Here is a 27,987-nt window from a genome sequence, read left to right as displayed (position 1 = left end):
ACTGTACTAAAATAATGCAGTAATGCATTTAGTGTAAAAGGCCTAGCAACACACACTAGTTACATTTGAAAACCAGAAAAGGGTTCAACATTAGTATCACCCATGCCATTGCTATATGAAAATCTACTGAAGGAGTGAACTGTTGCTACATAAGTCTTGTCAATGCTTGCATCAACTAAAAATATCCAATAAGGAAACTGTGCTCCCTAAAAATATTGATTGTAGAAAACATACAGGATTCACCAAACTAGAATAAGCCATAGTAAGAGCATAATGTGTGGGGTGGTGGCTTCATCTGATGAGGGCCAACTGGCTCTCGAAAAGGGTTAAAAATTAATTGAGTAAATTACAAAGAACAGTATTGAATGTACGATCAAATAAGTGTTGAGCCATTTAATAAGCCAGCCTTCTTTTCTGAATGAAATAAAACACAAAAAGTGAAGTAAGATCACATGAAAAAAGAATACATGCAACTTAGATGACAGAATAAGCTTTTATGCAGACAAACATAGGTCCAGGAGGGCCAAACAAGTCTGATTTTTGGGTTATCTACATAAGATAAATTTGCATTCAATACATGTAAATAGCAGGTGTTTATTCCGATCTAGCGCTGATTATACTTTTTTAATGATGCTATGCACAGTGTGTTGCATGGATGCTATTATTTTTCACTCCATTCCAAGATGTGCAGACATATAAAAATATTCACTTCATCTTGCTTGCTTTGTGTGACTTTACATTTAAGCAGTCATAACACAAATAAGACCATTTGTTTGCTATGAAATGATATGTAGATTGAGCAGCATGATGTATTGCTTCTAATAATTAATATACACCTAATATTTGAGCAGGAAAGTCTGAAACAAAGCTAGTAGACAATTAGATGGACCCATAACCTGTGGTGGTTGAGTAGAACAATTGGTTAATTTACTCGCAGAGTGACTGTGATATATGCCTGAAATAACTTTGTTTCAAAATGATTTGGCCGTCTTTTGCATGCTTTTTAACATACTGGGCATTTACTTTTCTTCTGCTCTTGCTACTTACATTCTGACACAAATGAAGTCTGCATAACAGTCTAGGGCACATATGCTTGTGTAGTTGGGCCACCAACTAGCCTTGCCTGACATTTGGCCTATCACATTCCTGTTGGCGTGCTCTATTTGAAAGTATTTCCAAAAGCTGAAATTACCTCCCCGAAAGAGCAGCATTCATTTGAATCTTGGGCATTACATGAAAACAATGAAATGGCTTAAAACCAATGTCTGGTACAGAACTTCTGCTTCAACGTTCCAATAGTTGTTTCAGTTACTCCCTGTTTATTTGAGAACATTCTACTCTTGGTGAGTGTAATAATCCATTATGGAGAAAGTAACCCCTGCCGTCCATGATAAGGATATTGCAAGTCACTGAGGAATTTCATAACCATATATCCTTTCTGAAGTAATGAAACTATGAGATGACTTGCAATGTCCTTATCATGTAATGCAGGGGCTACTCTACCCCATATAATACATGGCCACACCATCACCGTTCCCAGAGACCGCCTAATACCTTGCTGCATAGCTGTTTCATACAAAAGAGCAAACATGTTTGCAAACAGGAAGAATAAAAATAAAACTTCTAGTCTAAAATTATACACATCAACCTGTTAGATATTTGTCAAAATCAGATATTAGAAACCGTTCAATATACCACAGTTTGAAAAGAAAAAGCTGCTGTAGCTGTGAACGTGTAGAAACATGAATAAATATACTAGCTCTGCAAAAAATAAACATATTCTCTCTGTTTGTCACTGAAAGCTATTAAAATAGATCCTTAGAAAGAAAAGCAACGTTCCGTTTTCGCTGCTTTAACCAGTTGCTATAATTATACTACATGACCTAATCTGACTTTCACCTCAGCAGCTGGCTCTGGCCGCTGGCATTTTGACATAAGTGCTGAACTGTAATCACTTGTAATTGTCAAGTTCTGATGTCTTTTCTTCATAATCAGCAACTTGATGTGTCACAAGTCGCCGATTATAAAGAAATTAGTGACTGTCGCTTATACAAGGATTACAGAATCCCATATATTATAATAGTATTGAAGCTCGTCAGCCTCTTGCTATTACTGTTGCTAAAGGTACTGTCACTCGTAATAGGCCCTAACCTGTGGCTTTGGTCAATAACTCAGCTCAGGGCATTTAACAACCTTTTTAGCCCTCTGCAACCCGACAAGCTACAATGCTATATATTAGCAGAAGGCAGCAGTTGTCTACCTGGTTTACATCTAATGGAGAGCACTAACTATATCAAGCAGACATTAATATTGCTTACTGTGATAATATATATAGTTACACATTGATTTGTAACTTACTCTGCATACATGAGGTGTTATGCACATGTCTTGATTCAGGAATTAGTTCCTTTTCTTAAAGGCTTGCTTCGTCCACACAGTACACAATGCAGCCTAATATAAATTGAATGGTTTACCTTTAATTTGTTTCCTAATGGCTATCTATGTGTAACCATTTCATTAAATATATTGATAAATGAAAGAATACACTGGTCATCTAAATGTATTTTTTATGTTCCCACAGTTGGTACTAATTGTGATAGGAGCTATTACTGTAGTTTCACTTTTGGAGCCCTATATTTTCCTGGCAACAATACCTGTGATCATAGCCTTCATTTTACTGAGAGCCTACTTTCTCCACACATCTCAGCAACTGAAACAACTGGAATCCGAAGGTATGAACATGCATTATTTAAACCCGAAGCAATATGTGACAATCAAAGGTAAATGGCATCTTTTGGTCTCAATGGCAGTCATGTCATGATCACTGCAGATGGGCTCAATGACATCAATTTTAAGTACTGTTATAAGCAGGAAACATGCTTAATATCAGAATAAATACTGTATAATCTTTCACAAAGGTATAAACACAGGAAATAATGAGTAATATTCAATGTATTTTGCATATACAACTGAAGTCTCTAGAACATAAACGTAATTTATACAGCATGTGTGTATCATGAGCCTAGAAACAACTAAACATGATGGGGCTATAAGTAACTAGTTCAAAAGAAAGAGGACAGAGAAGGGAGATAAGGGATGCAGCATCAGTGGCACTGACCTACAGTAGAAAGGGAAGTATGCTGGGTGAGGGTCCAGGGAGGGTTAGGTTAGTGAGCAGAGTGGCAGAACTGTGGGTGGTATAGGAAGAGGTGGGAGTGGAACTCTTCAGGTGTCTTTCAGAATCTGGGTGGTTACCAGGTGCCAAGGTGTGACATGAACAGATGGGTTTTCTTTTCAACTCCTTCTGGAAGTGGAGAAGGGATACATGGTGGATCTGGACTGGTTTGGCATTTGGGATCATAGTAGGTGATAGGATGGGAATATCGTTGGCATGGTAAATGGGTGTGACCCCCTACCCTGAATGCTTGACTGCATGTGAAACTGGTATCCTAACTTTTGTTTGGACCTGGTATGCTTGCAGAGGCCACAACCTCTTCTGTCACCTGTGAGGTGCACCAAGTGCACCCTCCTACTGGGCACGGACCTAATGACACAGTTACGTACCTCTAACCTTCACTACTCAGAGTCATAATTTTCCTCGCCACAGTCCTGACTTAATGAGGGACTCTGTGGTTTGTGCACAGTATTCACCCATACAAGTGAAAACAAAAACCATTACAAGTGAAAACAAAAACCCACATGCCCTAAACAAAATGGCCCCTACAGGAAGTGATCACCTTCAGGCCTATATGGACTGGCCTGACATGTGTGCTTCCTGAACTATTAGCAGTAAAATATATTAACATTTATCTCCCCTCTTCTCTCAGGGATTGAAGGGAGGGAGTTTAAGACTATGGTTAGGATGAAAATGACGTGGAGTAATGAAGATTACCAGTAAATAACTGAGTCTTTACCTACTTTGTCCATCTTCCTAGCCACAGTAACAACTCAATAAGGGTGTACCAAAGCTGATGTATAAAAAAAGTGTTTGATCTCTGCAATCACGCTACAAAAGGTGTTTTTATTCAAGAACGAGTAAATAAATAAAACCATCATGATGTAACTCACTGGATCACTGAAACAACAGCTGAATCAAAAACAGAAGAGAATACATCTCCCATTCTAAGTTTACAATAGGCAATTCAAGTAAGATGGTTTGCTCAAGTTGCAGTTGAACATATGTTTTTTAGAAAAGAGAAGGGTTAGATTACTGATGTGTCAAAGAAATCACTGTATTGATCTAGCAATTCATTGTGGAAATAGTGGGAGGTTGACCTTTATTGCCCCTACCATAGTTGGCAAAACAAATCCATCTTCCGGAAGGAAGCTGTCCTTTGCAAACAGATTGTAAAAGCCCTGACTAGATCTAGAGAATGCTTTAAGAGCTCTTTCTCTGAGGAAGAGGCAGGAAAGAAAGCAGGGAACGTTAAATCATGAGATAGATAGAAAGCTGAAGAAACCTTCAGTATACATGCTGGGCTGGTCAAAGGATAACCTTACTGTGAAGTCTTAGATAAGGCTCATGACAATAAAGAGCCTCAATCTCACCTACCTTGTGTCTGAAGGAATGGCAACAAGGAAAAACAACTTTCCTTAAACTCGTTGTGTCTATCCTCCAGGCCTCCTGATATGGAAGAAGGGTGCAGAAGTTTCTAAAGAGGGCATCTTTGGGAGAAGCAAAGATGTGGAACCATGGAACTTCAAAATGATCTCTGATGTTTTGAAACACCCTAGGGTATAGAAGGAGGCAGAATGTGTGGCTCAGCAGATCTGCACTTCCATTCTCCCTCCTCAGAAGATATATCACCGCCAGGAACAGAAGGTTCTGCTCTGCCCACTTCTCTATCTGGCCCGACAGAGAGGCCAACAGAGGTATCTGGTTGCCCTGTAGATTATGCACATAGGCCCCTATATAATATCTATATCCTATATGTTCTGATCTCAGCTGCTTGGTTCATGATGTCTGGTGCAGAATGTAACAGGGCTTTGAGCACGGTTGCCTGTTCTTTCCAATTTGACAAATTCCTGGACTCTACCAGAAAGCATAGACTTTAATCTGAAAAGCTCCCCATTGTTGCTCCCCAACTCAAACTGCTTGCATCCATCAATATTGTGACTGGAAACAAGGGAGATAGAAGTATTCCCTTGCTGAGATTAAATTCAAGCCACCACTGCTAGTGGGGGAGATCTGAACTGGAGCATCAAAGTCCTGTGACACAGGGTTCCATTAAGACAGGAGGTGGTACACCAGGTGAAACAGGTGAAGGTGAGCCCAGGGAACCAGATACAAGGAGGCTGCCATATATCCCTGCACTCTCAGCCATTCCCTTGCTGGAGCCTCTTTCAAAATTATCAGATATCTGAGACATCAGCTTCTATTGATGGGCCAGAGGTAAAAATACCTTTCCCACTTTTGTGTTGAACAGGGCTCCAATAAATTGAAGCTCCTGAGATGGAGGCAGATGAGACTATCAGCCATGAGTTTCCAGGCACTTACAAACTAGCTGGACAGTTGGTAGCCCCTTTTAAAAAAGCTGAAATTAGCCAGTGTTCCGAGTATGGGAAAACCAACAGACCCAAGAACCAAGAAATGCAGGTTGCCACCAGTGGTGCCAAGTGAAAACTCTAGGAGCTGAAGAGAGGTCAAAAGAGAGAATATAGAATTTATAGTGGAGGCTGAAGGCACACAGTCTTGAAAACCTCTGAGAAGAAGGGTGCACAGGAATATGCAAGTAAGCATCTAGAAGATCTATTGATGATAAAAACATGTTTAGAGAGATATGATATTCTATGCATTCACCATCTTGAACTTTCGATGGGGGATGGACAAGTTCACTGTTTTTCGATCCAGGAGGGTTCACAATTTGTCTTTGCTCTTCTGAACTGAAAACTTCAGTGAATAGCAATCCTGCTCCTTCTTCTCCACTTGTCTGTGGGAGGAGTGCCTTGGCCACATCCGCTCACACGAAAGGAATGACTGGAAGTCTTTGTTGAACATGATTGGTAAAAAGCTCTATACAGTCCACAACGTCTACCCATCCCGGGAGGTCTGAGTGGCATAAGAAGCTTGTGATCTTCTGGCGATTTCTTACCCATGTCTTTCAGCTGGGAGCCAAAAAGCCTTTTAGCACGGTTAAATGGGAGATGGCTTATCAAAGATCAGCCTCCAAGGTTCTCATTCAGCTATGAGGTCTCACAAAGATGGCTGCACCAAAGGCCACAGCAGCAGAAAGGGAATCAAAGGTTATGTCAGATAACAATCTGATCTGCAGGTCTATGATCACCAGTTTGGATGTGCCATCTTTTCCTTCTTGCAAAACTTCTGCAAGGGCTTAAATTCATGCAGGAGTGACTGGACTATAAAAGTCTCATAGGCTCCTGTTGTGATTGGAAAAATTGCCGCTGAGTAGTATCTTTTAACTGCACCTTCAACCTTCTTGTTGAGTGGCTAAGGAAACACGCACGCTACCTAAACAAAAGCATCTGCTACAGCAGGCCACTGTATGATGACTTACAAAAATATAGAAACAAAAGAATAAAACAAACTTACTTGTGACTTGATTCTGAGTGGTCTGCAGAGAAACAAAATAAAGAGGAAACACATGTGAGGTCCCATCTATATAGAACCGAGGCTGGTCATTTCCTTTAGGGACCACATTGGTTAGGGCATGTGTGTTTTTGTTTGAATTTGTATGGGTGAATTCTGTGCACTAGACACAGAGTCAGGACCATGACAAGGAAGGCTGACATAGGTAATGTCTGAACCCTGGGTGCAGATAAAGCAGTAAAGGCAGCATACCATATTTTGTGAATCTTTAATGTGACCAGACTTTTTTTCTCTGTTTCCCATAAAATGCTGTCTACAGAACTCTTTCCTGTAAAGTTCATCTATTATGTGAACTCTGGAACCTTGCACTGACATTCTTTGTGCATGCCTTGTGTGTGTCTGTATGTACACACGCATTTATAGCAGTAGAACTCTGTGAGTCTGAGTACTTGGCCCAGTGGGATCCATTTTGAATGGCCTTGGTTTAGCAAGGCACATGATGGAGTTTGAGGACATATTCCCCAGAGGTCGAAAGTAAAGTGTTGCTCTGCTTGCATTCTGTTGGCTGGAGTGTGGAGATCCAAACAATAACATAGGAACATAGGGGAGGGAGGATAGTATGTTTCACTTAAACAAATTGATGAGGACATTCTTCGCAAATGCTGCTGATTAGGTCTTCTTGAGCACTGCCAATTGGTAAATTGTAGGGGTGGGTTGTGGGACTGCAGTTTCTGTTGTTCAAGGGTAGGATGTTTCTAGAGAAGGCCTGCCATTTTGCATGTTCCTGATTGTTGCTTCAGGAAGGGCTGATAAAAGCCAGGTGCAGAGACCTCACACTACATTATGCTCTTGTTTTGGATATTCCTACTTGGAGCCAGCACCATTGGTACCTGCTGTGAGAGCTGTCACCTTATATAAAGGCTTTGTCTGAGGAACAGCCAGAGAATGACTTTTCAAAGGAAAAACAATTTAAACCAGTCCTGAAGTGTTAGACAGTGAATTCATATCCCATATCTGGAAAAAACTGTAAAACTGGGGAAACAGGGCTAGTGACTGACTGACAGTTAATGTCCTACAGGTGAGGGGACATCTCCTGAAGACTGCAGTGTATGCTGGAGGTGCTGTGGTAACTCCTAGTGCCTGGAAGCTTACATGCCTACTTAGAGAGGTAAGGAGAGGACCTGTCTCTGCAGGAGGAGAGACTGTCCAGGAGGAGAAGGCCAACATGTTAATGATGTGAGGAACACTCAGAGAAAAGCTGATTACAACAGAGTGTGAAGCCTGGAGCAGCCTGTGCTCTGAAGGGTTTCCCCGGTCTCTGTGTGTGTGTCTTGCTGTGAACTGTACAAAGACTTTGAACAAGCATCACTGTGTCATTCTGTAATCCACCATGAGCTCAAGAGATTGGTGCTGCAGTTGCCAACATTAGTAAGAGGAGCTAAGTCACCACTAAAGCAAAAGTCATGATCGGCCCGGAGGTCACAACTGCAGAAAACACACTATAATGGATGACTTGAAGACTGCAACTCTTGTAATTGAGAGCCTGTCTTCACTCAACTGGTAAGGCAACAAATACCATAAGTGGGTACTGCTGACTGGCCTGTCATACTGACTCCATTCAGTGGCCCCTGTTCCAATGCTAGGTTGCAGACACAGCCAAGAGAGAAAAGAAGGTGCCTCTGTGAGGGTAGGTAATAAACTGCACCCACTGCACTGATAGAGCTGCAACTTGACCCAGCTTGTGACAGTAGTAGTTTGAGACACTAGAACACACAGAAGAATCTGCAGTGTGGACATAAGGCTCTTGTCTGAGTGAATTGAAGGGATGAAAGGGATGAAAGATGTTGAACTGAGTTGCACATTTGATAAGTAGGTTAACTTAAAATAATCTGCACCTGTGCCTAATGAATGCCTATGCCCACATCCTACCGGGGACTGTAGCTAGTAGAAATCACTATCGCAGAAGAAAGCATTGGAAGAGTGGTGCAGAGCCTCACTGAAGATTTTGACTTGGATTACAATAATGTAATTGCAGTTCCCATTTATCTATGTAGTACTTCATTTTTCTGTGAGATTAAAATACTTTCTGTTAATTGAAAGATAATCACTGGGCTAGACAATATGTTATTTTGTCGCTTGGTTGAATTTTGAGTTCTGAATTCTGGTCCCCCATATTACCTCCATGAAAAGCCTTAGGCCCTCATGACGACTTTGGTGGCCTTTTCCAAAGACCACCGCAGCCAGAGGACAGCCAGTGCTGGCGGTCTGCTGACCGCCGTATTTTGAGTCTTTAGAGGACTTCCACCTGGCCAACGGAGTTGAAGAGGTGGGTGCATCGCCAGCACTGCCACACCAGGAAGAGTTCGCCCGCCGGTGGCGTCTTGCTGACGTGGTAGTGCTGGCGGTGCAAAACCACCATGACCCATCCCCTCTCGGATGACCAGATCACTGGAAAAGCTAAGGTGATTGTCTGAAAGGGGAGGGGACGTTGGGGGCATGTGTGTGGTGTATGCGTGTATGTGTGCAAATGGGGGTGTATGAGTGCATGTTTGTGAGCGAGTGAGTGGGGGTGTAAGTGAATGGATGAGGGGGGTGCCTATGTGTAAGTGCAAGTGTGTGAATGAATGTGTACGGTTGGGGGTGTTTGTGGGTGCATGTATGCAGTGCATGGGGGGTGTCTGTGTGTGCGTGTCTGCGTGTGTGAGTGTGTGAGTGCCTGAGTGCGAGTATGCAGAAGAGGGAGGGGGATGTATTATGAGTGCAAGTATGCAGAAAGGGAGGGGGGTTGTGAACATGTGTGTTTGCGATTGAATGTGAATGTTTGTGTGCGTGGGAATGGGGGGGTTCTCACTCATGCTACTCTGAGAGTGAAGGGTAAAAAGGGTTGTATTTGGCCTAGTTTGCAGAGCCATAGTGAGACGGCCCATAGGACACCAGTAGCAAGCAAGCTCAACCATCATGTTTGGGGCCCAGTAACTTCTGTCTTCCCTGTGGTCCCTGGACAGAGTTTGACAGAAGACACTTCAAAGGCAAAAAATGTAAAAATGAGTCATTAATGAAATTTTTAATTACACTAGCGAAGTTCCGAAATTTTGCATTATGAGAAATTAATAAAATGTCTTCAAATTACGCAGTCGTATTACACATTAAGCAACTTTGTGTCTTTTTGCCCAAGCATCCATTTCTCATTAAAAAGTCCTGCGAGGTACCACTGTTCTGATCTGTATAGGAAATGTCTTACCAAGAACCATTTTCTACTCCAACTAGTGTAATGCCAGTGTCCCAGAAGACATTTTTAAACGAGGAGCAAACTTGGGTATGCAAATGTCTGTGATATAAAGACTGAGCTCTGGGGGGTGTAATTATATGAAATTTTCATGGACTATACCTGCTGTGGGAACTGTGCGTAAGCTCAACAAATGGACCTCTGCCCTTTCTATAGTTATTAGTGTCTTCATATAGGAGATGGTTCTCAAAGGTTGGGACAAAAAGTTGTAATCTCTGTTAAAAAATGTGATGATGTCATCATGTCACTGGTGCTATCATAGCCCTGTGGCGATGCCATCCATTAGATAAAGCTATGACATGAAATCATTTCCCTCCCTCTTTTTCTTGTCAGTTTCTCTAATACTTCGAAGGGAAGGGAGTGGGGATCTATTTACCTCTTTCCTATTGACCTCCCAGACTTCTGCCATAAAAAGTAGAGACTATGGATATTTAGGCCTTTCTTGATTTGAGGATTCATAATGTCCGGGTGAATTGCAGGGAACAGGTGAATCACAACAGCCAGTACTAACTCATAACTACTCAAATTTGCATGAGTGAGCAAGTCCTTTACAAGACTTTCTTAGCTTTGCAGCCAACTTTCAATGTTTTGTGTAAGTTAAATGACGTACATTGGTATATTGAGCATGAAGTGACATTGTGTTTTCTTAAATCCAACTTTCTGTACAGCTCGAAGCCCAATTTTCACACACCTCATCACCACGTTGAAAGGGTTGTGGACTCTGAGAGCTTTTGGGAGGCAGCCTTATTTTGAAACCCTCTTTCACAAAGCCCTGAATTTACACACGGCGAACTGGTTTCTGTACCTCTCCACCCTGCGCTGGTTCCAGATGAGGATAGAAATGATCTTTGTTATCTTCTTTAGTGCTGTGACCTTCATATCCATTGCAACAACAGGTAATACACTCATCAATCCTAAAGTTTTCACAAATTGAAGATGGGGAAACCATTGTGGTCAATGCTTTTATTCAAAATATCTAATTGTTGCCCAGGAAAAAAAAAACATCATAACCTACCTTTTGGATGGGGAGCGTTTGGAAATGCGGAAGGGGTGGAAAATGAGAGGATGATGGAAAATATGCAGCTGCGTTCTAACGTTCATGCTTTAGGAAGAAACCGAGCAATTAAAGTGGGATGCGCTAGTGATCATCTACACAATGGGCTCCTTTCTTTTCTTGATTTCAATGTTAAAGGAAATAGCTCAGTACCAGTAGGATCTGAATACCGTCCGCTTGTGTACAGGATTAACCCAAGAGATCAATATGCTTATGTTAAGGGAAAGTCGTGTCACTTCAAGATCACGGGGATTGCAAGCAGGCTACCTAATTTTTGAGTGAGAACAGTTTATAAATTTAGAGACAAACCTGTCTTTGTATTTTAACCTCTAAAAGGACCTTGTCTGACACACTTAAATGCGGGTTTGTGTTACGAGATTTGATCTAGAGTATTTACTTCCTTATGCAGAAGCTTAGGTAGAAATCGAACATTGGAAGTATAGTCCCCATACAGTACGTGCCATTTAAATATAGGCGGTAGAAAATTCTTTGATATCACTCCATCACCACTTCCAGGTGTATTAATAGCAACAAGTTACAAATAAGAAATATCCCTTCTTAAAAATAGATGATGACTAATCTATTTGTGTGTTGCATCACGGCTGCAGCAATAAGGAGATTATTTCCAAACACCAAGGCAGGTGAAAAAGCAATCTCGGTGGTGGAGTGCCTATGCTCTTTGCTCATTTATTAGAAACATGGGTGCAATAATAGTTTATAATAATATTACAGTCATTAGTGCTTTAGTATCTAAAACACAAAGAGACTAAGAGCACTTTTCTCCCTTTTGAAAAAAACTGCAAATGCAAAAATTGCACTTTATATGACATTTAAAAAAAATATAGGTCTCGATATCGTAAATTATACTTGATAAATATATCCTTCCTTCAGGCGATGGTGAAAGCAGAGTTGGCATTGTTCTCACTCTGGCCATGAACATCATGAACACTTTGCAATGGGCCGTGAACTCCAGTATAGACGTAGACAGCCTGGTAAGTCAAAAAAACATTCCTATAATTTCTATTCATGCTATGTTTCGCCAAGACGCAGTTTAATTTTATCGACTGCTCGACTAATATATTCATAATTCACAGATTTGAAATTTTCCAAATGAATAGAACCTATATCATAAGAGCATCCTTCTTCACCGAACACTTCTTATGCTCCGATTCACCCCTAAAGAGACACACACGTGCCATACTTGCGAACACGCTAGAGCAAGCAGTGAACGGAGCAGGAATAAATGGTCAAAATTCTTTACCTGGGTGCACTGCAGCGTAAACAAGGTTGCAATCAGGCCTTGGCGAGTGTTGATAACGAGCCACAAAGCAACCTATTTACATCCTAGCAGGTCTATACAGTTTTCTTTTGTGGTCTAGAGAATTTAATAAAGGAAACAGAGCCTCTCGAAATTTCAAGGACATTCTAGACAGTGCTGAAATCTTCCAACGCATTAGCTCTAGAACAACTGAAAAAACTAAGTTGTAGACATTTTTGTACGGATCCATTACAATTCCGAACAATACAAGAAGATGAGCTGGAAGATCGGAGGATAATAGTTCTAAACAATTTTGATTCTGTACCTGATCATACTTATTCAGCTGACGTAATTAGTAAAATAGTGGCCCAGGTACATGTTGAATAACATGGAACATATAGGGGATCCCAGAGGGACCCAAAAATAGGATAAGCAAGGAAAACGTATTTTGAGATGAAGAGTCCCAAATTCACCCTCTGTAATCTGACTGTGAGGAATTACTGGGTCCAATTTATGGTTGGTAAATCAGCATGAATAAGTGATCATTGATAATGGACTCTGTGATTCTAAAAACCCAATAGTGCAGTTTCAGTCCATTGTTCAGGCCAGAAACCAGATTGCATATTTTGAAGTTTTGTTATGGCAATTGTATTCACACTTTTCTCTACGAGATTTCCCTTTTACAACGCACATTGTCACTAAATTCACAATTTTCATGCAAAAGTGGAGGAAGTCTGAAACTTCCTATCTTTGTGAAGTTGCTAAGGGCCAGATGTAGGAAAGGTTTAGCGACTCGCAAACGGCGAAAAACGCCGTTTGCGAGTCGCTAAACCCCATCTGGTATGTAGAAATGCATTTTGCGAGTCGGAACCGACTCGCAAAATGCATTTCCGAGTCGCTAATAGGAAGGGGTGTTCCCTTCCTATTTGCGAGTCGCAGTGGTATGCAATTCCATTTGTCGCAAATGGACTCGCAGTTACCATCCACTTGAAGTGGATGGTAACCCACTCGCAAATGGGAAGGGGTCCCCATAGGACCCCTTCCCCTTTGTGACTGGACCCAAAAATTATTTTTCAGAGCAGGCAGTGGTCCAATGGACCACTACCTGCCCTGAAAAATACCGAAACTAAAGGTTTCGGTTTATTTTTCAAAGTGCAGCTCGTTTTCCTTTAAGGAAAACGGGTTGCACTTTGAAAAAAAAAAAAACTGCTTTATTTAACAGCAGTCACGGACATTGAGGTCTGCTGTTCCCAGCAGGCCTCCATCCCCGTGAGTGCCCTGAGTCGCTATGGGGTCGCAAATTGCGACCCACCTCATTAATATTAAGGAGGTGGGTCTTTGCGACCCCATAGCGACTCGCAGAAGGTGTCTGAGACACCTTTCTGCATCCCAAATTGACACTCGCAATTTGCGAGTCGCAGGGACTCGCAAATTGCAAGCCGCAATTTGGGACTTTCCTACATCTGGCCCTGAATGTTTCACAGAAGATCACAACGATTGCGAAAATACATTCAAACTTTGCACCCTCATGTAATGTGCTCCATGTGAAAAACAAAGTATAAGCCATGTTTTCTGATTTCAGTATCATGCTGATAAATATTTCTAGGAAATCAGTCGTGAATAAATAAATGCACAGTCTTCCTCGTCTCTCGCAAAATCTACAATCTGGTTTCTGACCTTGACAATGGACTGAAACTGCACAATTGTGTATTTAGAATCACAGAGTCCATTATGATAGACTGATCTCACTTATTCATGCTACAAGGTGTTTTCTTATTATCTTTGTGCAACACCTCACTGTAGTAGTCTTGAAAAAACTGGTTTAAGTGACAACAGTGTAAAGAGCTACCATTTCAGCCCCTTCCCAATAATATTGATAGAATATCCATGGTAGCAGTGACAAAAGAATATAATACTTTGTTTATAATAATAGCACGGCTGTATAAAATTGAAACTTCGTGTGCATTTTCTTTGTGCGAATGGTTTTAGCAAAAACATAAGATTGTTTTTGATTAAAAGAGGTCCGTACTTATCTGTTGTACCTAAAACACAAGGATGAAAAAGAAAGTCTTGCAAGAAGGTGTTTGAAAACTGTAATTACTGGATAAATGTCCGTGCTGCGTCGGGCTGGAGCTGTGTACACAACTAAGAACTAACCAAAAGTAGCTTATAGTTTATCCACTGAGCTTATCACCGTCAAGATATAAAATAAGTACAAATGTATATTGTACACTGATTTACATGTTTTCTTTTTGGCCAATGTTTATGTTACGTGTATTATGTTGAAAGTTACTTGGGGCCTGATGTATTTTGCAGTTGCAAAAGCCGAATGTAGCCATTTGTGACCTCAAAATGACCTTGTACAATGTACCATCCCTATTTTGAGACTCAGTATCCTGTTACCGACTCGCAAATTAGGGATTGCGACACGCAATTAAGAAGCAGCGTTCCAAGGGCGTCTCTTCCTAATTGCGACTCACAGGCCCATGTATGATTGTTTTGTGACCGTGAAAGCGGTTGCAAAACAATTGCAGTTAACACAAATTTTAAATTGGTGTTAACCCATTTGCAAATGGGAAGGGGTCCCCAGGAGACCCCTTCCCCTTTGTGAATGGTAGCGAAAATGTTTTTTCAGAGCAGGCAGTGGTCCCGTAAACCACTGCCTACTCTGAAAAAATGAAAAGAAAACTTTTCATTTCTATTTTTGAAATGCATCCCATTTAACTTTAAGATAAAACGGCTTTAAAAATAAATAAATAAATAACTGCTTCATTGAAAAAGCAGCCAGAGACATGATGGTCAGCTGACACCAGCAGGCCAGCAGGCCACCATCCCTGTGAGTGCAGCCATTCACAAATGGGTTGCAAATTGTGACCTGCCTCATGAACATTAATGAGGCAGGTCCCTGGGAATCGCTAACAGTGTCTCAGACACTGTTGTACATTACAGCTTGCAAAAAAATGCCAATTGTAAGTCTCACTTTGTAATGGTCGTACATCGGGCCCTAGATCTGATTCCTTTCTGTCCGCTCCCTTCATGCCAAGTAAAATGACACATTATATGAAGGAAACATCAATTTTTTTTAAATATGCTTTTTATTGAGATTAGTAAGTATAAGAAAGAAGAAATACAGGGAAAAACAGCATAGGATGATACAACCATTGAAGGCATGAATAATAGCATTTAATACTAGACTTAGCAAGTGATACATGTGGTATAATGAACAATGGAAGTCCCTGTAAAGCAAGACTCATGATTAAAAAACATAACAACAAATACCATTAGATAAACAAGAAATGCTTTGGGCCGGAAGGGGCAAGGGTGTTGATGTGGAGTGAAATATTCAGGGCGAGGTGTGGCAAGGGAACATCTTTCAGGGATGGAAGAGAGACAGCGTGCCGCCCTTACCAAGGCTCAGCTGATGTGTAGGAGTGTGGAGAGGGTGTGTGCCCAGGGAGATCACAGAGAGTCAACTTAAGAGGTGGAGCTCGAAGTCTGTTCAACTGGAGTGGTGAGTTGTTGGAAATGAGAGAGTAGGGTGTCCCATGCAGGGGATATGGGACGCCTGGCCTCCTCATAATGGAGAGCTGTACCCTCAGTGGTCCCCCACTTTCATACCGCCCCATACCATGCCTCCACTGGTGGGCCGTGGGTGCCTTCCAATGTGAAGTAACTATTCGTTTAGCTCAAATTGAGGCCCAACTAGTGAATCATGTATGAACCACATGATGTTTCTTGCATTTAAAAATGCCTAAGGTGCAGGCCTCCAAGGTGACAAGATCAGTGAGTTCAGTGATGCCTCATAGGATGGTGTGTATATTCTGCCAAAAGGAATGAATAGAAGGGCACAACCACAACATATGTTGGAGATCTGCCTTGTCCGATCTATGATGGGGGCAGGCCAGATTCACTGTAGGGAAGTATTTGTTGAGTTGCGCTGGGGTGGGGTAGGCCTGGTGAAAAAATATGAAACTGTATGTTTTTAAATCTCAAGTTTCTCAAGACGCTGTGTGGGAATGCCAGTGTCCGAGCCCATTCCTTATCATTGAACACCCTCTGAATGGCGTCCTCCCACTTAGTACAGAGGAGACCTAATGAAATACCAGTCTGGCAACAAAGTGCTCTATAGAGCCATGTGATCAAATGTCAACCAGTGCCAAAAGGAAGCAGGTTCTGTAGCATATTATGAGTGGGGGAGTTCCTCATCTCGTGTTCTCCAGAAACTATAGCAAATGTTATGGAGGTGGCAACAGGTGAGGAATTGGTCAGCTGGAAGGTCAAAGTCCATCTGAAGCTGGGAAAAAGAAAGGAGATGGCCGTCTGAAAAAAGATCCCCACCATGACAAGTAAACAATCCTGCCAGGCACGTAATGTCCTGGCAGAATATGAACCTGGACAGTGTGGGAAGCCCACTAGAGAGAATCCAGAAGCATATGGGGAGAACATGTTCAGTAAGAGTATGTAGCCTTTGGGGACACTTACATGCTACATGTACTTGGAACAACTGGGAAAGGCGGGGTAATGGGTGCAGGAGTATATGGTTCCTGATAACAGCAGCAGTGAGTGGGGGGAGTGATGACAAGTTTCACCAATATTTCAACCTGCTATCCACCTTGCTACCCATTGTAACTTAGCTACCAGGAAGTACAGCTCAAATGAGGGAGCTCCTAGCCCGCCCTCATCAGGCGGTAATTGCAGCTTGCGGAAAGCAATCCCGTGGCACCGCTTCCCCAAATTAATTTGATAAGCAAATATTCAAGATCTTTAAAAAAAGTAAACATTCTTAAACCTCTACTGTATTGTATTGCAATACCAGGATTGCCACTAACTGATTAAAGCGGGAGGGTCGAGGAGTAGTTCAGCTCAGACTTCATGTGGCTTAGAACTGAAAGATGTTATCTGTAACTCTAATGCTATTTTTAAGGTTGATTTGGTTTGAACTAACCATACTAGCTACACACATAGATACATTTATATAAGAACAATACAAACATCATGGTATCATATTATACAATCCTGAATCTCAATAGTACTTAAGCAAAACTTTGTTCATACTTGCATTTAGAGCAGCTCTCTGATGATTTTGAATAATTTAAAATATATGGTGCATCTTCAAACACCACACTTCCAGAGAAGTCCAATAATTGGTGTATTCTCTCCTTCCTCTCATCTTCCAAATGGTTGCACGCAAGCTTTATATGGGATTAGCTAATCTAAAGGAACCCCACCTATCCTCCAATCGGATGCAATATACTTGGACCCGAGACAATATTCTTCAAGTTTCATCTATCACAGTTTTCTATAAAGGAGACAGTGATATTTCGATCCCATTTAGTAATGTTATCTATCCAAGATAGACAACTTTTGCAGATGAGCTGTGGCACAGGTTCTACACTGTGCATCTAATGCTTTTTTCCTTGCTCTTGAAATGAGACATGTTGGTCACAACATGGCTGAGAAGAAGTCCTCAAATGCTGAGTCCACATAATACATGACACATGCCTCATTGTGGGATGCCTCACAATCCGTGATGTAACTTAGTATGGACCCTGGAGCAGCTTTTTTGATGTGATTCCAATGCATCATTATAAGTAATTCATCCATTACCTTCGACATTCTCATTTCCAGTTCCAGTAATATGATTTATGAAGTTTTGGAATTGAACCGCTTAATCCCAGGGTCTTCCTCCAAATGCCCTTGTTTGTGGGATCAGGGTTGACCACAACTTTGGATCAACAGTGTTGCAAAGGGAATAAAGTGCAACTGCTTGGTAGCATATTCTAATAAAGAAGGCCCAAAAGGAAGACCAGTGTACCTCTAAAGCAAATCAAGGTTGTTGGGACATTCTTCATTATAGCTTTAATGTCCTCTAACTTCCAAGTTAGGACATAATCACATGCAAAACCTCAGGTATTTGTATACAAGGGGTAAATCGAGGGAACTGTCATTGAGGTAGCCACCGCCGTAGCTCCTTGGAGTAGAATCTGCTATTACCCGATACACCATGTAGAAGAATAAAATGACGGAATGACCTTTAGCAATGCAATCTCATTTTTCATTTTCATTTACTTCCACTCTAGTGCTCTATAAATTAAATCAAAGACAATTTTAAAGTACTTGAAAAAGCAAGTCAGTGGTAAAATGTTCTTCTCATTTGCTGCCCTAGCCAAGTATGCTAACATTGTACAGCTTTGGAAGCTTGAAAAGGTATCCCTGAGTCATGTGTAAGTGATAGGAATCAAGTTAATTTCTTCTATCCATGCTAGAAACCACTTGTCAAATTCCTTGGCAAAGACTACTTAACAGGATGATCATTGAAAATAGTATATGGTACTGGAGTTGCTCAGGAATAAGGCCCTAATTTAGAGATTGGCAGGCGGAGAGGTGGAGTATGTACATTGGCCATCCTGATGGACAACGGCCCATTAAATTTAGAGATCACCCAAGGGCCAATGGTGATCTCTGTACCTTTAGAAACCAACATCAAGAAGGTACCTCGGAAAGTACAGAAAGTTAGATGGGTGACTGCCATCCAATTTAACACTATCCACTAAACATTTGGGGCCTGATTTAGAGTTTGACAGATGGGTTACTCCATCACAAATGTGACGGTTATCCCATCCGCCGTATTACAATGTCCATGGAATATCATAGAATCAAAGGATGGGATATCAGTCATGTTTGTGACGGAGTAAATCAGGCCCTTACTCTCTTCAAAATAAACTTCTTAAGCGGGAGTTTGTTCTGGAAAAGCAAATAACTAATAACCCCCACACAATGGAAGTTATTTTCAGGGTGCAGGGGTCATTATTTCATTTTTTCTGGCAGTGATAGGTATAAAAAAGGCATCAGACCCTCTGCCCTTCAATAGGTTGGGCAGTGGCTTTACTCTGACAGCCAGCACTTTGTCAGGCTGTTAGAGAAGGATTTATGTCGATATAGCCAAAGGGGGCAATGCCAAAGGATAGCTGATGATGCACCCAACTCATAATTGAGACTGTGGACCAAGGGTTTGGTATACAGTGTACACCATCACATTTTGACAATGCACATAGTCTGCCAAACTCTAAATCAGGCCCAGACTTCCTAAGGTATCGGGAACAGAACATCCAAGTTTCCAGCACTAATTAGGTACATAGGAGCGAATTAAAACTTGTCCTGTCTAATTTAATGAAATTTCAGAATCAAGACACTTGACCAGCCATGTGGCCTGAATGACTTAGAAAATTTAGTTCTGTTCCAGACCAGGCTAGAGAGAACCGCACCTCTGGGAATGCTGGATCTTTAATCTGGGGAAGATAAATGTCCTTAAGTTCAAGAGTTCAAGCACCTTCCCTTGTTGATATTAATTATTTTGTTTGTTTATTTAGACATGGTGTTCAAAATAATGATGAATTGGGATCCAGCCCGAGGAACTACCAGAGGCTGAGATTAATTCACGCATTCTATCCATCACTTGTTTTGCATAATTTAGTGTGTCACCCTAAGTGGGCCAGGTATGCCCAGGCATAGGTCCTGTGCACAATGTGTCACTGGAACCAAGTTGTAACCAGCTGATGAACACATAACTAAGGTGAAACCAGTCCTGGGTTGCCTGTTTTCTGGTTCAAGGAGGACCTGTCTTGGCAGTTTGAGCTGAACTGTTCCGATTGGGGCAAGGTCAAGACTGATTTGCATATGGCTGGGCTCAAACTGAGGTGATATGGCGGATTAGGATTTGGCCTGAGTAATTACCAGTGGCTGAGATTAATTTGAGCATTCCATCCATCACTTTTTTGTATACTTTAGTGTGTCGCACTAAGTGAGACGAGAATGCCCAGACATGAGTCCCTTGTACACTGTGTCACTAAAAGCAAACTGTACCCTGTTGATGAGCCCATATCTAGGGCAAAACCAATCCTGGGTTGCTTTTGTTCAGGATTCAGGGAGGATCTAGTTTGACAGCTCGGGTTGGACTGTTCCGACTCAAGCAGGGTCAAGACTGATTTGTATATTGCTGGTTCCAAACTTAGATGACATGGTTTGCAAAATAACAATGGATTAGGAAACGGTCCAAGTAATTACCTGTGGCTGAGATTAATTCAAGCATTTCATCCATATCTTTTTTTGTATACTTTAATTTAATGTGTAATTTAATGTGTCATCCTAAGTGGGATGGTATGCCCAGATGTGGGTCCTGTGCACACTGCGGGCTGATTATGAGTTTGGCAGTCAGAAGAATCAGAGTGCCAAACTCCCAATGAGGAGACTCCCACGGTGCTAATGGGCTTCCCACTGGCCCCTTTACGAGTTTTTCATTGGGCTGACCAGTGTCAGCCCAGTGAAAAAACATGCTGTGGCATTGGACTCGGCTTCATTTGGAGCCGAGTACAATGCCATTGCACAGGGGGTCAGACCAGCACCCTCAGAATGTGCACTGTCTGCAAAGCAGACAGGGCACATTGCAAGAATGCTGGGGAGGAGGGCCTCTGCTCTGCCCATGCTGCAGGCATAGACATTGCAGGAGCCCCCATGTGGCACCCTGCATTTGTTCTCTGCCAGCCTTTTCATGGCTGTTGAACTGCCATGAAAAGGCTGGCGGGCGACATTGTTGTAATCAGCACCACTGCGCTGACTTCAGTGCTGACATGGCTGATTACAACCACGACCACTGTCATCCTGTTGGGATCAAAGATCCTGGCAAAAACAGTGGTCTTTTGGTGGTCTGACCGCCAGGGTCATAATGTGGCTGTTACACTGCCACAGCTGCAATGGTCCGACCACCAAGGATAGTCTGATGGTTTTGAGAGCCCGCCAGACTCATAATAGGGCCCTATGTAACTGCAACCAGGCTGATGAGCCCATATCTAGGGCAAAAGAGGTCCTGGGTTGCTTGTGCTCCGGTTCTGCGAGGACCTAGCTTTGCAGCTTGGATTGGGGTGTTCCAAATGGAGCAGGGTCAAGACTGATTTGCATATACCTTGGTCCAAACAGGGGTGACATTGTGTGCAAAATAATGATGGATTGGGATGTGGCCTGAGTAATTACCAGTTGCTGGGATTAATTCAAGAATTCCATCTATCACTTTTTTGTATACTTTATTGTGTCACCCAACGTCGGTTGGGTATGCCCGGATGTGGGTCCTATGCACACTGTGTGACTGGAACCAATCTGTACTCGGCCCATAATTAGGGCAAAACCAGTCCTAGGGTGGCTGTGTTCCGTTTCAGGATGGACCTGGCCTGTGAGTTCGGGCTGGACTGTTCCAACTGGAGCAGGGTCGAGAATGATTTGTATAAAGCTGGGTCCAAACTGAGGTGACATGGTGTGTAAAATTACAATGGATTGGGATGTCCTGAGTAATTAACAGTGGCTGATATTAATTCAAGCGTTCAATCCATCTTTTTTTTTGTGTACTTCACTATTGCATTTGTTGCACAGATCTTCTGAATCTGGTATTGTTTTTGTGAAGTGTATATTTATTCCATGGTATTGAATAAGTGGACTCATGTTTCACATGGGCTATGAGTTGCTTTCTCAAAGATAAGGGTCTTTAAACATGCCCACTATCGTTTAGTATATTTGTAAAGGTCTCTGTATACGTCCCTGTTAAAGAGCATTGGTGATCCTGTTCTGCTACTCTCTGTAGAAGTCAACATTTGTCTGTCAAGAGCTGTCCTGTGACTCTGTAGTTTGTGAATGTGGGAAGAGGTTTTTTTTTTTTGTAAAGATGTATGGTACAGTTTAAGGTGAAGTGTTTTACATGGGCTGTAAATAAGACCAGTTGCTTTTAGGGCTGTAATACACAAATAGGAGACATGTACACATTTTAGTTAATTTAAACTCAAGAACTACAAGTGTTACCCAGAAATAGCATGAGTACCTCCTACTGAAACTGTATAGATATTGCAAACACAGTGTGAAAATGAAAAACAAAATAGCTTGAAAGTATGTGTACCTATGATATAGTGAGACATACTAAGTTGGCTCATCTACAATTTGACAGACAGAGGGTAATCCTTCCAAATAGCAGAGGACATTGCCTTTGCCATCCTGGTGGACTTCTGACCAACAAATTTAGAGCTGTCTGCAGGTCATGTGGATAACTCTGTACATTGACAGGAACCGCAGTCACATTGATTCCTGTCATTTTATTAAACGTTTGATGATACCTTCAGGCATGACTGCCGGCTGTCAAACTTTTTTTAACGCTTTTTGTTTTGTTACAACAAACTCCCAAAGCCAGAGTTTGTTTTAGAAAAACAATAAAAAAAAACAAATGCCCTCTTACTCTGGGGAGTTTCTCCCAGGGTGTAGGGGGTCATTATGTTTTTTTTCCTGCCCTTTACCCCTAGGTCTTCCTGGTGGTGATGGACAGGAAAAAAAAGCTTTACACCCCCCCACCCTAAATTAGGTGGATGGTGAAAGGTTGTTCTTCCGACGGCCTCTAGTATGTTCGGCTATTGGAGGAAGTATTCTTCTGACAGAAACGAGGAGGGCTCTTTGTTTTTGAGACAGATTACCCTTTTCACCAAACTCTAATTCAGGCCCTAGGGGTCTCCAATTGGAAGATTTTGTCATAGTATTTCAATAATATTATCTATGTATACACCATTATTTATGAATTTGCAGTGCAGTAATTGTGGTTTTAAAAAGCATACACTTGCTAAGTATTCTGTAGAAGACAGTGCTTTCCAAAAAACAGAAACATCGCATACACAAGCAATGTTTTTTCAGATTTTTTTGTTTTGTGCAAATTAGGCCTTTAGTAAAGGTTAGTGTGGCCTAATATGTTTGTAAAGGTCTCTCCTAATTTTCCTGTTAGCCAGTATTGATGAATGCATACTGCCAAAGTCTACAGTAGCTGGCAGCGTCATGTCTGGAGCCATCCCATGAATTTGTACTTTGTGAGTGCAGGCAGAGATTAAATTTAGTAGATTATTGATTTAAGATGTTTTCATTTGATATTGGAGCCACTCCCAGGTATGGATCAAGATCAAGAACCACCCTATTCAAAAGAGAACAATTTAAAAAGGGGCTGTTCGAACGCCTATACATCCAAAGATGCTGAGGTAAATGTCCCATTGCTCTTGAGAAATACGCTGTGTTCCAGTGTTCACAGCAAGAATTGCCATGCCTTTGATAACATTCATTCATGTTAGTAGAGCCCAGTAGCTAAAGTATAACTTTACTTTGTGGTAATACTGTCAGATTTATTGGCAGTAATAAGTTCTTTAGCTTTATTTTCAATTTTGTTTTCTCAAATCAACTTATAATGGGCTTTTCACAAATGATTCTAACTTTACTTCGTATGTCTCATTACATGAGATAAGATTCCTGATGAAACCTGCTCTGAATGATCATTTATACAGATTATGGAGGTGGCTTTCTTAGCGCAGATACCTTCACTTAAACCCACTCTGTTAACATCTTAACATTTCAAAACAGTTTCCTCATCAGTTTCTGCACTTGTTGTTTTCTTCCAAAATGTTCCCTCACTCGGGATTCTATTAAAAGTCCCAATTACTGGAGAACCCATTTAGACCATAGTACGTTTGGAATCAGCTCATTGTGGCTGAATAATTAATAATATGTACCATATGAAAAATCTGCAGAGAATTGTTGATCTCAGGTCATTCTATGATATTAAAATTTAGTCACCAGAGACAAATCATTCCCTAATAGAAACGTTTGATAAAGAACTACTTCAGTACTGTTACACGTGTCACTGTTGAGAATATCTCCAGGGGTCAGACCATCAAACTTTTATAACCAAATCAAGATTGCTGCAAGATTGCAAGTAATCTTCATTAGTCCTGGGGCCTTCTTCCTCATCCCATTCTTTTAATTTCTACCACTCCCTCCTAGAAATATATTACATTCCTCCTGCTGAAAAATTGTTTGCTTTGATTACTTCAGGCTGTGAAATTTGGTGGGGGTAAATTATGTAGCTTTCTGTAGCAGATGGGATAAAGGAAGAGAAGGAAAAGTAAAAAAATAGAAGCAAATTCATACTTTTTTGGAGACAGAATTACCTCAGAATGTGAGTGGAATGAGGAAGATGGCCCCAGGAGTACTGGAGATTACCAGTAAATAATCTGCTCAGTATACAACACAAATACTTAGACAAAGGCCCTGGCTATTTTCAGAAATGGGTAAAACACTGTACTCTGATGTGAAAATGTATTTTAATAAATATATATGTGGTTCAAGACCCTTTGAGGTCTACGTTCTGAAACTTTGGCACAGCCCTAACTTCATTTGGATGTCTTTAGTTTAGGAATCTCATGAACACCAAAAATAAATGCTTTAAAAAAATATATATATATTTCCCTTCTTAAATGAGGCAAATGTAATCACATAAAGCATAGCATGTTCACATTTAAGAATGCAGTAACATCAAGCAATTAGGATGTGTCTGTTTCTCTAGGAGATGGAGGGGTTGACTTGGGCAAATAGTGTCAGGGGGGTGAGTGGAAGGATGGAGGGAATAGAGTAACTCATAGCGGTTGCATCAGACTTCCAAAAGTGATCATTCTTTATATTAATTAGGTAAGAATTTGAAGTACAATGGGGGCTAGAAGTCATATAAGGCATCACATGAATGTCAAAAAGATTTTAGGTTATAAGAGAGCAGCATGAAGAAAGGTAGAAATTTTAAGCACTCACAAATCTTGGTAAACAAATCCTCATTACTCACTATTACCCATCTATAGTTCTACATATATTCAGCAAGGCATTCAAATGCCAATCATATTAATTTGGGTATATTAATTTAAAAAATAATTATAAAGAAAATGTGAAGCCATACAAAGGGGTTCTTCACATCGAATGAATACTATCTGATAAAAATATGGCACAGGACACCCAACACAATATTATATCTTGATCTGGGCAGGTAAGAACATAGGTCTTCATTATGACATTGGCGGTAAGTGCCGCTTACTGCCATGCTGGCTGGCGCCAACATACCGCGATCGCGGCGGTATACCGCTACTCATATTATGACCCACACATAGAAATCCGCCACTATACAGACACACACACAAGTCCGCCAGCCCAAAGGTCAGTGATAAAATGGAGGTACCAAAACCTACACCGTTCCGCCAACAGAAATACACTCACAGCATTATGACCCACGAATCACCGCAGCGGACATTCAACCGCGATAAACCATTAGCGGTACATACCGCCATGCTCAAAATACACACACACTAACAAAACAACACCACATTGGACAATTCAAACTACACACACCTGACACACATACACACACCACACCCACACACCCACACACCCACACCACTATAAAACACACACACACACATTACCCACAACCCCTTACAACTCAAGAAAAGTGACAACTGAGGGAGGGACATCCCAGGAGCTCACACAGAATCAGAGCCACAGAACACCATCGCCCATACACCATCCACGCACCTCACAGCACACAACCCAACACTTCATCCCACACACCCTCACTCACACCACTCACACTACACCCATGGCACCACAAAGACACCCCAGGTTCTCTGAGGAGGAGCTAAGGGTCATGGTGGAGGAAATCATCCGGGTAGAACCACAGCTATTTGGATCACAGGTGCAGCAGACATCCATTGCTATGAAGATGGAGCTATGGCGGAGAGTCGTGGACAGGGTCAACGCTGTGGGACAGCACCCCAGAACAAGAGATGACATCAGGAAGAGGTGAAATGACCTACGGGGAAGGTATGTTCCGTGGTTGCAAGACACCAGATAGCTGTACAGAGGACTGGCAGTGGACCCCCACCTCCTCCCCCACAACTAACAACATGGGAGGAGCAAGTCTTGGGGATCATGCATCCAGAGGGCCTGGCAGGAGTAGCAGGAGGACTGGACTCTGGTAAGTCAAATCTTTACTACTCCCCACCCTACCTGCATGCCATCAAAACTCCTACCCCTACCCTCACCCCCATCACTCCACCACCTCACATATACCCCACCATCACAACCCACCCATCCCAATACCAATCTCTGCATGCAACACCAATGCATGGACCCCCATCAGAGACCTGCATGGACCCCCATCACCACAACATGCACACTAGTGACAATCACTTAGCCACCCATATCACAACTCACACAAGCCAAAGCTGCCATGGTAATAAAAACCATAGAGGGGAACATGCACAAGATGTCACACACAGAAACAATAACACTGCACTTACATCCCCACAGGACCTCCACACAATGTCACCGGAGAGGAGGTGCAAGCAACATCCAGCCCCCCCTCCCCCCCAGAAGAGGCCCACAGTGATGACAGCAGCTCTGCATGCCTGGATCAGACTGACCAACCTGGCCCATCAGGAACCTCCGGACAGTCGGTGACCCAGCCACAGTCCCAAACCACCACAGAGCCTCCCCCCTCAGGAAACACCCCCACAGCACCCACCCAGCGGGCCCCTACCTCTGTCCCCAGGACACATCAATCAGCAGTGTGTCCACCACTACAGGGACCCCAGGCAACCCCACAAACACAGAATGATCAGGGACCTGGGGTCAGTGGCAGTGGGCACACGGTTCAGGGGACAGAGGCACAGGACAACAGGGAAGCTGGAAGGACTGCTGTGCGACAGGGGGAGGAGAGGCCAAGGGAAGCGACTCTCCACGAGGCACTCACCAACATCCTGGGAGTCATTCCACCATTCCCAGGAGACCATGGGCCAGATACTGGGCAAGTTGCAGGCGACCCAGCGGCTGCAGGAGAGACAGTACCTGGGGATCAGGGAGGACCTGAGGGACATCGACATCAATCTGGTCACCATTGAAGGGGTGCTGGCAGACATGGCCAACACCATGAGGGAGGCAGTGGCACACCAACGGACCCCTGACACTAGCCACAGCGATGAACAGCCCTCCACCTCTGCCAACGCTAGTGGGCAGGAGGCCCTGCCACAGGAACAACAGGCCACCAGCACCCCTCCCCCTGCAGAATGAGAACCACCACACAAAAGGTCCCTGCGATCCAGGCAGAAGCCAGAGAACATTGCCTAGACCCCTGCCAGGAAATAAGACTCCCCTGAATGTCACCCTTGTGTCCCACAATGTCACCCTGTCCACCTTGAACTGCCATTGCCCCACTATCTATGACCCCTTGGAAAATGCATCTGTGATACCAATAGACTAGACTCTATCCTGGGCATTCCTCCATCATCAACCCAGCCCATTACAATACCCCTACACTTATTATCACTTGAAACTAATATAAGTATGGAGTTTGTCAATGGATTGAAAAATGTATTAGTTTACTAAGCTGTAAACATTGCAATTCAAATGTACAGTTATATATACATAGGTATGACCTGTAGTGGGCAGCAATAAACACGCCAGGAGCCAAAGTGGGGCACAGATATCTGAAAATAGAGATGCCAAAGGGTACAATAAGTGGCCATAGATTTTGGAAAATCAGGCTGCCATGTACAATGTCCAACACAAAACTGCAATGGAAGGTGAAGTTACAGTGTCTTACCTGTGTGTCACTGGAAGTACTGTTGAATTATAGTAGTTCTGTTGTCCACATCCTCTTCCTCTGCCTCCTCTATGTCACTGTCCACATGCTCCACTGCTGCCACACGACCATCTCCAGCCTTATCCTCCTGCAGAAAAGGCACCTGGCATCTCAAGGCCAGGTTGTGCAACATGCAACATACAACGATGATCTGGCAGACCTTCTTGGGTGAGTAGCACAGGGATCCACCTGTCAGATGGAGACACCAGAATCTGGCCTCCAGGAGGCCAAAGGTGTGCTCAATGATCCTCCTTGTGCGCCCATGTGCCTCATTGTAACGTTCCTCTGCCCTTGTCCTGGCATTCCTCACTGGGGT

The 27,987-nt window shown here is 42.4% G+C and overlaps 1 protein-coding gene across 1 annotated transcript in view; it reads left to right on the top strand.

Moving 5' to 3' along the window:
- CFTR (CF transmembrane conductance regulator) overlaps positions 1 to 27,987 on the top strand; it is a 1,002,572-nt gene that overhangs the window by 757,008 nt on the left and 217,577 nt on the right. Inside the window, exons 19-21 of the mRNA XM_069228908.1 lie at positions 2,582 to 2,732; positions 10,502 to 10,729; positions 11,779 to 11,879. Coding sequence (XP_069085009.1) covers positions 2,582 to 2,732; positions 10,502 to 10,729; positions 11,779 to 11,879 — 480 coding nt within the window. The remainder of the gene's footprint in view (positions 1 to 2,581; positions 2,733 to 10,501; positions 10,730 to 11,778; positions 11,880 to 27,987) is intronic.

The sequence above is a fragment of the Pleurodeles waltl genome, chromosome 4_1 (assembly GCF_031143425.1).
Source record: "Pleurodeles waltl isolate 20211129_DDA chromosome 4_1, aPleWal1.hap1.20221129, whole genome shotgun sequence".
NCBI lineage: Eukaryota > Metazoa > Chordata > Amphibia > Caudata > Salamandridae > Pleurodeles > Pleurodeles waltl.
The sequence above is the reverse complement of the archived record's forward strand: the minus strand, read 5'-3'. Positions and strand labels throughout refer to the sequence as shown.